The 11,045-nt window shown below is 34.1% G+C and overlaps 2 protein-coding genes across 7 annotated transcripts; one reads left to right on the top strand and one right to left on the bottom strand.

Annotated features, from left to right (window-relative positions):
* Positions 1–911: 911 nt before the first annotated feature.
* On the top strand, positions 912–4,266 carry LOC103490312 (uncharacterized). Of its 6 annotated transcripts, none has more exons than XM_008449771.3 (5): positions 912–1,569; positions 2,665–2,961; positions 3,085–3,306; positions 3,503–3,631; positions 3,732–4,266. In XM_008449771.3, exons 1-5 carry the CDS (start codon positions 1,318–1,320, stop codon positions 3,936–3,938), a joined length of 1,107 nt encoding a protein of 368 aa, XP_008447993.1. In that variant the 5' UTR covers positions 912–1,317; the 3' UTR covers positions 3,939–4,266. The 6 variants fall into 6 exon arrangements, with proteins under 6 accessions (XP_008447993.1, XP_050946474.1, XP_050946470.1 ...); XM_051090517.1 differs by having other exon boundaries at positions 1,444–1,569; positions 2,747–2,961; XM_051090513.1 differs by lacking the exon at positions 912–1,569 and adding an exon at positions 1,651–1,810.
* Positions 4,267–6,424: 2,158 nt separating this feature from the next.
* LOC103490311 (5'-methylthioadenosine/S-adenosylhomocysteine nucleosidase) lies at positions 6,425–10,049 on the bottom strand. Its single transcript, XM_008449770.3, has 8 exons — positions 9,755–10,049; positions 9,586–9,649; positions 9,312–9,403; positions 8,349–8,455; positions 7,843–7,917; positions 7,559–7,633; positions 6,893–6,985; positions 6,425–6,780 (listed from the first exon to the last, which is right to left on the bottom strand). The coding sequence occupies exons 1-8, from the start codon at positions 9,849–9,851 to the stop codon at positions 6,583–6,585; spliced, it is 801 nt and encodes a 266-aa protein (XP_008447992.1). The 5' UTR covers positions 9,852–10,049; the 3' UTR covers positions 6,425–6,582.
* Between the last annotated feature and the right edge of the window lie 996 nt (positions 10,050–11,045).

The following is an 11,045-nucleotide window of genomic DNA, read 5'->3' as shown; positions in this document are numbered from 1 at the left end:
AAAAATAGAAAATGGGAGTGATAGGTCGTGTGTTTGGCTCCGCCCTAAACCCTAAACTCACACTCACCGCCCCACGTGTGTCCACCACATACGTATTAGTGGTTACAACCTCTCCACCCTTTCCCTTTTTCTTTTCTTTTTTTTTCCTTTTCCTGAGAGAATACATACTTTCTTGAAACTTCTAGCCAAAGTGCATTATGAACAGCAATCCTAACATCAAATATTTTCATCTCCCCATATAACTATGAGTCCATAACTATATATGACTTCTATTGGGATTACAAAAATATGCTACCAATCATTTCACATGTTATTAATAACAACTTTTTATCTAAACTATTATTACACCACTCAAATATATGTTTCATTTTTCACTCAACCATACAAAATTTTAGGGTAAATGTAATATTCAATCACTATTTGATAAGTAGTATATTATTTTATTTTATGAATTTCATATTATATTCATCTATATAATGGGCGATATTACAAAACTATACTATTGTAATGCTCAATGTTTTGCTTTGAATAACCTTTTTTTTTTAGTATAAACTCAATGCATGATCGCTCCCAAGCTAGCTAATATAAAAAGAACCAGAATCAGAGTTCCAATAAAAATGTTTAACAACTAAAATAAAAAGATTATGAAAATTGGATAAGAATTGTCTTTAAATAAAATATTCATAAAATATAGCAAAATCGGTTAAAAGTAGATTAAAGAAAGAAAATTTAATTTTTCTTAAAAATTTGATGTATTTATAAATATTTTCGTTGATAATGATATTGAAAATGAGAGGTTAATTTGTAGTATTAATTTGTTAAAATAGATGAACTTAATTGAAACTTAAGACAAAATTCCAATTTAAAAGATGAATTAGTGAAACCGAACGTAACTAGAAAAGAATCCATCCAAAGTTTTATCCATTCCACAATTATACTTTGTGAAAATTCAATAAAAAAATAGTTATTTATTTATTTTATTTGAAGTTTAAAGTAGAAATGAAATGGATGGAGACACGTTGATGGTCATGGATCATCTCCAGAGCTGAACAAAAAGAAGAAGAAAAGAGAAAAATTGGAAAGAAGAAGAAGAAGAAGAAGAAGAAAGAAAAGTGTCTGAATTTGGTGGTTCTGGAAGTTGCATTTATGGCGTAATCCAATGAAATATATGACTGAATAATTCAAGCAACTTGATCCTTCATACCCAACACAACACAACACAACACACACACACATACACAACACTAACAATCTCTTTCTCACAAGAGTCTCGAGCAAAAAGCTCCTCTCGTAGTTCACAGGACACTCTGAAATTAAATGGATCCTCTTTCTTCTTCACCTTCTTCATCATCCAAACCACAGGTTCTGGACGGTTCAGAAATTATGGAGTTGGTTGCCAACAACCACCTCTTCTCTTCTTTCGTCGACCATAAGTTTCAGGACCTCGACACCGACAAAGACGGCAAACTTTCCCTCCAAGAACTTCACCCTGCCGTCGCCGACATTGGTGCTGCTCTTGGCCTTCCTCCTCAAGGCACTTCCCTTGATTCCGATAATATTTACTCTCAGGTTTCCTTTACTTTCATTCTCTTCTTCTTATTTCTCTTCACTTTCCTTACAAATACGACAGCAACTGTCTCTGTTTCTTTAGTTTGTTGCTGATTTTGCTTGCTCTTTCTCTTGTTTTCATTTTTTCTTTGAATGATTTGATCTTATCTCAAATGGGTTTTTTTCGTTCCAACTACAAGCTGGTGTCTGTTGGTCATTTCACGATCTGTCTGTCCACTATTAGATTTGAGAGGCCACCAATGTGAGGAAAAGTTTTGTTCATCTTTTCTCTTTCAATTCTGCTCACCTTTGATAAATTAAACACAGCTTTGAATATTTAATTGTTTAATGAGGATTGTTTTACTCTAGAAACTAGACAAAGATCCCATTTCATTTTTTACTTTAATAGCTTTCGACCGTCCAAATATTATATGCATGATGATCGTTTCTTTTTATTTATTTCTTCTTTCATGCCTGCCATTCATAAAGATTACTTTTAACCTGATGATTGTGATGATGATCTAATGGTTTAGTGGTTAATGATGATTTTAATTTCTCTACAAAATACAAATTTTTATTTTCCATTTACAGATAGCTTGAGAAGTATCTAACCTATGGTCCAACATGGCCGGTGGGTTCATTACGACTTTCTAGTTTTCTCTTTTCAGTTCATACTCTCTTTTCCTTTTTTACTTTTTTTTTTCTTTTATTTGTCTCTTAACTTCGTTTACAAGGAGGAATCTATGACGAGTGCTGTGAAAACTATATCCTTTTTATCTTTGACAATGCTAGAATTGTCAACATCTGACCGCAATAACAATAAACCAAGTTTCCTGCTCCAATAATTAAGCAAAAGAAATGTTTGATCTATATATAAAGTATTAAGGCTTTTGTTAATATAACACAACTGTTATTGTTTCCTAATTGTCTTTTGTTGCCAAAATATTTTGCATGTTCTCAATTTTAGGCAGGTTATGATTCTACTTCTGATTTTGTTTCCATGAGTTTATTGTCAAATATGTCTTCTTTAGTGCAAACAGTTCCCATTCTTGTTAGTTCATTCAACTCTGACACTTCCTGCTCTGGATGGGGTTCTTCTTTGGGTGGGTTATGTAGGTATTGAATGAATTTACTCATGGATCAAGAGATAAGGTAAGCAAGACCGAGTTTAAAGAAGTTCTCTCTGATATTCTGCTAGGCATGGCTGCCGGGTTGAAGCGTGATCCTATTGTTATACTTCGGATGGATGGAGAAGACCTTCTTGAATTCATTAATAGCTCTGCTTATGAGCCTGAGATGATCGCCACTTTTTCAGAAATCAACCTGCCTGAAGGATCTCTTCATGATTACATTGTTAAAGCTTTTGAAAATCTTACTGTGGAACAAGGGATGCCTCCTCCTTCAGACTCCTGGGTAATTAATTATTTTAATCGAACTAATAAAACTCGGTTCTTTTTGGGTTCTTAACCAAAGTATGACTGGATCATTTCATACTCTAGTAGTTTTGTGATTGAACTTGTTCCAACTCCTCGTCAGGTTATGAGCGATATTATCGAACCAGCTCTGGAATCCTGTGCTGCAGGTGAGAATTGGGACAAGCCTGTCTCGCAAGAGATCTTCTTGTTTGAATTCAAGAGAGCTGCAGAGCATGTCGCACAACGCCTAAAAGAACAGCCTGTTATAGTTGCTCATAGTGAAAACACCTTTGATGGAAGTAGCATAAGAAGACTGTTATCCAACAAATTCGAACTGGACAAGGTAATATCGCATCATAATACTACTGTTTTCCACTAGTCTTGCTTGATTAAGGTTGTTCTTCACCCTTTGTAATAAAGTAAGCTCCAATTGAGCAAAATGCGGAAGCACTCAATAGAACAAGTTTCTCCATAATCCTCTCTTCATTCTAGATTCTAGTCTCGTAGGTTCCTATATCATAATTTTGATCTTGATGCAGTCACTTAATACGGCACTTCAGAGTGTCCCAAGAGATAAAACCGGAAAATTGCCAAAGGAACATTTGCAGTTGGCGCTGGATTTGGTTGCTCCCTTAGCCGGTTTACCCCCACTCGGTGCCCTTGATGAGGTTACGAAAACAATCAACATTCATCACTGACATTCATTAACATCAAGCAAATCACTCACTTCACTTCACTGATGTCTGGTTTATATAATATAATCTGCAGATGGACAAGCTTCTTCTTGATGTATTCAAGATGGTAGACGCGGATGACGGGAAGGTAGTTAAAGAGGACGAGTTCAAGAAACTATTGACTGAGATTCTGGGGGCAGTCATGTTACAATTGGAAGGCAGTCCAATCTCAGTTTCTTCTAATTCTGTTGTGCATGAGCCTCTAGCTTGTTCTTCTACACTTTTGACACCACCCTCTTAGAAATCATATAAAGCTGAGTTATTCTAAGGTAAAGGAATGACATATAATTGCATAAGTTATCCTAATATCGGGAGCTTTCTAAACTACAATAGAGAAAAGGAAATGAAGCCAAGTCAGGAAAATTTCAAAATTAGCTTAGAGTTGGTTGTTCTTTCTTACAAGCTGAAAAAGGATGCTCCCTTGAATGAATGTATGCATGTATGTATGTATGTATGTATGTATAAGATTTGTTGTATTATGTTGTAAGAGGTACTTCATATGTATGGGAGCATTTCAGATTCTCATTACTTAAAAGAAACCAAATAAAAAACTTAATTCTTCAATATAATATATTAGGTTTAGACTAGGAAGAATTTGAATGTGAATAAAAGACTTAGATGGATCTATTAAAAAATAGCTTTTTAAGTTTTGTGTGTTTTTGAGATGGGGTGATTGTATCGACACTAATATATTTTATCAAAACTTTGCAGTATGCTTAAATGAGAGTAGTACTAAATTGGTAAAAAATCTTCGTGTTACATCTTTATAAGCATAGTTTGCATGAACTTTGAATAATGACATTTTAAAGTGTAAAGTCTCGTTTTCTTTACAAATTACATATAAAGAAGAAAAAATATTTTAAAAAAATAATAATAATAATAATGAGAAATTGGGACGATTTTTTGGTGTTGTACTCAAGTCTCATGTTCCCCTATACATAAAAGAAAATTAATAACTTTGATCTAGAGAGAGTTCAAAGTAGGATTTAGTGGAATTTACCCCCAAGTGTTGTATTGATTTTGTGTAGATAAAGAGCATATATAGTTGAGTGAATTACTTAGGCTTATAGTAAATCATACCTTTTGTTGCTCTAAAAGCACTTTACACTTAAAACATTCATCATGAATGAGAAAGAAAGGAAGAACTTTTATGGGCATTTGATGTAATTGGAATATATCCAAGGGGCAAAATGATAGTGTCAATACTATCAAATTTAGTTTCACTAATATCAAATAACTGAAATTTAAAAAGAACAAAAATTAACATTTTGCTTATATAAAAAAGAACCAACAATTGCACATTTGTGTTTGAAATTTTCACCTATCACGAATCGATGAGAACTCTAAATATGAATTTTAGCAAAAAAAAAGATATAAATTTATCATTATTTTTAGAAATATCTTTCCACATGTAGGAAAAATTTTAAATTCTTTCAATGATAATTGATAAAAACTAATAAACTTTTATTATTGTTTGTCAATATGATTGATAGAAGTATATCAATGTCTATCGTTGATAAATTTTAAAATTTTCTATTTTTCTTCCACATCACACCGTTCTTTAAATAATTTATCATCAACAAGTTAAAGTCTCTTCTCCAACCTGTTTAACATCGTTTTTTGTATTCTTTCTCTTGCATCCCAAGTGTTTGAACCAAACGTGTCTCGTAGAAACTTTGGGTATTATCTTCGGTTATCTGAGGATGAAACTAATACCTTCCTCCCATAGTTTCCCATCGATTACATTCTGTGTATCTAGAATTAAGTTCAAGTCTTTGGCGACTCTAAGGCCTGCCACACCTCCAAAGCAACCCGTGAAGTAAATCATGACTTGTTGGGTTTGAGTGCTGAGTCCAAGGTTTCTTGTTAGGAAGAGATCGCCACCAAGAAGGTAAGTGGGTAATGTTTGAAATCTGGCCTTCCCATTAGGCTTCAATGGCCATGTATGTCACAGCATTGTTGCACATCTCCAGTCTCTGCTTTATGGTTGTTTGGCCTTCCATTGCTACCCTAGGTACTTCTTCAAGATCTCTTCTGACGTCACCACACATATCTGGTTTTCACTGATGTTGTCTTACCCATGGATTTATATTAGAGGATGACAGTTAATTCAGTTCAAAGGAGAACTCATACTCTAATATACTTTGTAAAAGTCTCTTAAGCCTTCTTTAGAAGTTTTATCTAGTATCCAAGTTCTTTTAGATCAATGAAGTATGAGATATTTTTTGTTTTAGCCACCCAAAAAGAAGAAATAGAATGAAGATTAAAATTACAGAGTCAAGTGAATTTCAGATTGAGGTCGATATCATAGCAGCTTGTGTCCTTGAAACAGTCGTCGACCAAGTAGTCTTGAAGGACAAGGCCTTCCCAAGAGCCAAAATTATAGCCCTGCCAAGGTTGGCCTTTTCCTTGGAAGCTCCTTGTGCACCATTTTTGTTTCCATCTCTTTCATTACTTTTCCAAATAATTTGCAATTTGAAAAGACAACACAGCTATTTATAAAGTTGGACTACCTGTTCATTACCTAGAAAGGCAGTTCGAATGCTCGAACTCTCCACATTCATGTGGCTTGTAGAATGTTAGTGGTTGAGATGGAGGGGATTCATGTAGATTATGTAGATTGTGTGTATCAGTAAGGTAAAGATTTGGTTAGTGTTTATTTAGTGCATTTGCAATCCATTTGAGTTGACATGGGCTGATGCAAAATATCTTGAGCAAGAGAGCATATAAAAAAGAGAGGTAAACCTTACCTGCGACATCAACTTGTTTGCTCGGGCTAGCCGAAACATGTTTAGCATACAATAAAACAAAGAGTACACAGTATGATTTCCAAAAGTATATATGCTAACTTAGATGTTATTCGACTCTGGCACGTCCAATCAATATCAAAGTTCATGAATGCACTTTCCACTGATGAAATCTACAACTCTTGTAACTGCTTGATCCAGTGCAGCAGATACTGTAGCTAGATTCTGCAAGAATTCTTCGGCAGTTGGTTTTTCACCATCGACGATATCGGTTACAGCTTTTAGAAATATGGCAGGAACTTTGAATATATCAGCCACATAGGCTACTGCTGCTCCCTGAAATGCAAACTAAGAGTTAAGAGGCTTTGATGCAATTTAGAAGTAAAAGAAATTCATGTCACTCAGCCTTTGCTGACTATAGTAGGTTCATCAACACTTCAACTTCTACCTCCATATCTTTAACTGTGGCATCATTAGCTACAATCGATGCTTCATCTTGTGCAGACATATCTAGCGAGTCACCCGTTGATAATTTGCCAACCTGATAGAAAAAAGATATAATATGCAAACTCAATCATCTTATATCTCCATAATCAGAAGTCTTCACAAACTTTGAAAATTATAGACATGCATACTGATCTTGCAGTACTATTAAATGCTTCAAACGAGCATTTTCATGTGCTTCAGTTCATGGACAATGTAAGTGACTTCTTTCCCACTATGATGGGGAAGTTGATAACATTGAAAATTTAGGAATTAAAACAAAAACAAACTTAGCAAGCCAGTGACGCACTTCTTGTATCACATTTTCAACTAGTGTTTCAAAAGCAGGAAAACTTCCACAGTTTCAAACCAAAATTTAAATCATGAGCTCTCATTTACATCTATCTTCACATAATGATGCTTAAGGATGAAAGATTTGGGGGTTTACCATCAACATGAGAGGTATTAGAAAAATAGGAGCTTCACGACTCACATTACATAGGTCAGAAAAGAACTTGTCTACTTTAAAACATCGCTTGACCAAAACAAACTAATTCTGTGGATGATCAAACTTAGATAACAAATATATCATAATGTTAGGTCTAATTAATTTCATCTAAAGGAAATTCACCTTTAGATCGAGTTCCTTATGGAGATTGGGCGTTTTCCATGCTTGCTTCAATCCGACTCCATATAAATCAAAAACCTGAAGTACATAAACTTATGCTGATGACAGAAATTAATGAAGCAGAATTCAGGAGCGGAAAAATTGAACCTATTAGATTTCAACTAACAAAGAACATCATTTAGGTGAAGACTTGCTTTTCCATTAGATTATCAACCCATTAGTTTCGCAGATAACTGAAAATTAAAGTGTACATTTTGCTTCTTAAAACTCTTGAAACTAATACTTACTGGAATAGGTATACGTCTGTCATGGAAGGCACACTCAGATACTAGAAACACGTCGCCAATGCTAGCTCCTTTCGCCTGGTAGCATCCAAACCAACCACCAGTCAAACACAAACAAGCTATGTTTTTAATCCTTCACAATTGTTAGTAGGTTAAACTTCAAAATAAATCCTTGAATTTTTAAAAGATTCAATAATTGTTGGATGGAGGAACACGACCACAACTCAATGAATAAAGAGATGGAGAGGACATCAGTAAGATTGCGTCTGAATATCAAACAGTGTTCAAGGGGAAGAAAAAGAAAAACAAAAGGAAAGACAACGAAAATCCCAAAAAAGAGATTGACATGTCCAAGAAGGCAACCACTAGTTTGATGGTCTTTTTGTTTTAACTCTGAATCAAGGATAAAAGAACAAGTAGGGGCATGGAAAGGCAACAAGATATTCATACTGAAGAAAAAAGGTAATAACCGAAACCTAGAAATAGATTGTTATCAAAGACAAACATACCTTAAAACCACCAGCAGTACCTGCATTTATGATCAGGTCTGGATGCAGTGCTTGGATAGAAGCATAGGTTACAAGGGATGCGGAAATCGTGCCCACACTATCAACTCCTGAGAGATAATTGGAGAAATTCAGAATTCAGAAACAGTTTACATTGTAACTTAACTTCTGTTCTGAAACCACTTATCAAAAAGGCACAGAACCAAGAAATACACCAGACACCAGCCAAGATATCTGTCTACAAATGCTGAAAGAAGAACATAGAACTGGGAAAAATGGACAAAACAAAAGCCACAAGGATGTAGCAACAGATGATTTTTCAAAATGATGAAGGAAACGAATCAGGCTGTATGATGCTAATGATTGCAGCGATGTCCAACAACACCAAAAACCAACTCAATCATTTGATATGTTATTAGAAATAGAACATCTAATGATCTAACATTACAGGGGGAAAAAAGTTAGACGAGTTTCATTACTTTTCATTATTTCTGTCAAACTGTTTCCAAATTATATCCAAGTGACAGAATCATTCCTAAAAAACTTAATGCTCTAGAACTAAACATATAGTTCAGGTAATCAGTAAGTAATGTAACACAAACATGTTACGAAACTAAACGTGGTATCTGAACTTCATGAGCAAAGTCATAATAAGCAACTCAGTTGCAGCCATAGCTAGCCAATCTGAAACAAATCATGTAACATTAAGAAGCCATGTTTCGTTTACTTACAAGAAAGAAACCAAAAGGGAAACAAAAAGAAAGAAGACGTGCAGAAATAAGCTTGCAATCAGATGAATACAAAAATAGTGGTCTTAGAGCAAAAATATCATACATAGCTTGAACAGAACCAACGGGAATGCTAAAGGTCAGTTTTGAAATGCATTACAAATCATTATCATTGATAATCTATAGAGATCATCCAGAAAAAAAAGCAACCGGTGACAAATTACTCATAGTTCCATACCCAAGGCTGAATCCTTTCCAGGCCAAATTAAATTGATTTGAAGATTTCTGTAAGTCCCATGATAACGAACCCATGGAACTTCCTTTGGAAACCTACAAAATCAAGCACTTCATATAAAAACAAACAAAAAAAATCACATATACAAATAAGGAAAGAAAGCAAACTCAACCTAAAATGAAACAGAAGTACGAAATGCAACAGTCAAACAGGAAAAGATCAAACCCCATAAATCTTCCAGCTTCATAAAATGGATTGAACAAAAAAAGAAACTCACACAGATTTTTGATCTTCAGAAAGTTGAAACTTCTCCACTAAAGGAAGCGCTTCAGTCTGCATAGCTGAATCGCCAAATCACAACCCAACAGTCGAAATCCCAAACTAAGAAAGAAAAAACAAAACGTAGATACAAAAAATATATATATCAAATTACGAAGATGGGTTACCGATTATGATGAGAATAGATGAAATTGGGAGCTTGCTGAGAGTCTGAGAATCCATGTCATTCTCTGCAGAGCTGGGAATCTCCTTGGGAAGAACCATAGTGATCTTTGCTATCAATGGCCAAGATTTTTGAGCAATTTAAAGGAAAATCAAAGGGACTTGCAAGCGACTGATGGGTAGAAAATTTTGTGAAAATGGTATAGAACGTGGCAAAGAGTCACTATAAAACAGCCTCAACGGCGGCTGTTTCAAAAGCAAAGTAACTTTTTTTTTTTTTTATCTCTTCGTAATTCCCTTTTTGATAGGGATTTTGGTTATTTAAAACTTGGAATTTCAATATCCAATCACTGATTTTCGTGGTTTATATTCTTTTTGGTTGTTTTGTTTTAGAGGGAAAATAAAATCCTAAATGTATTTTTTTGATATTTATCTACCATTTTCTTCCTTTCGGATATTTCTAGTATTATCCTTTCAAAGAATTAATAAGTTTTGAGTGAGTGGATTTAAAGATGCTTTTTTTACCTTCTAGGACATCAACTCGTAGGTTTCACTCAAGGTTCGGCCTCTTGGAACATAGGTTCCAAAATAAGAGAAAGTTGAGCCCAAATGTTACCAAGATTGAAATGCTTGATGAACGTGCAAGTTCAACCACGAACAATTGAGGTTGATTTGTTTACAATAATTTTTGAGTTGGTGGACCAAATGATCCCATAAATAATACGATATACAAAGTTTATCTTTATTTGCGTCCTTACTTTTTCTAGAGTTTTATTGTAATTATAGATGACAATCCATACAGGGCACGTCACTCAATCTTTCTCAATTCTCTCTCTATGGAGTAAACTCCTCTTTTGAATCCGGGAAGGATGATAATTAATTTTCTAATAATATTCTTTTAGTTCTTTCTCTAGTTCTAATCTTTTCTTTATCAAAAATTTTTCATCATGGTTATCTCTCTAATTTGCAAAATGTTTTCATTATGATTCCTTAATGTTTATATTCATATCATTCTTTTGGATACGAGTGTGGCTTAGTCAACCTGTGTATTTTGAATGAAATGAACGTAAATTTAAGGAAGTAATTTTGATTATGACTTCTTAAATTAGACCGATTGATATAAATGATGTTGAACCATGATAAAAGAAAAATATTAGCCTAGACAAAGAATTTTTAAAATTATATTAGAAAAGACTATTAGAATTCCTAGATTCCTCTTCTCTTCCTATGCTGTTCAGACTAAAAATGAAATTATCTCTTAATTCACCCATAATTAATGAAACTTCTTCTTCTTCC

The sequence above is a fragment of the Cucumis melo genome, chromosome 1 (genome assembly GCF_025177605.1).
Source record: "Cucumis melo cultivar AY chromosome 1, USDA_Cmelo_AY_1.0, whole genome shotgun sequence".
NCBI classification, from domain to species: domain Eukaryota; kingdom Viridiplantae; phylum Streptophyta; class Magnoliopsida; order Cucurbitales; family Cucurbitaceae; genus Cucumis; species Cucumis melo.
Note: the sequence above shows the minus strand (reverse complement) of the source record. Positions and strands in the feature narration are given on the sequence as shown.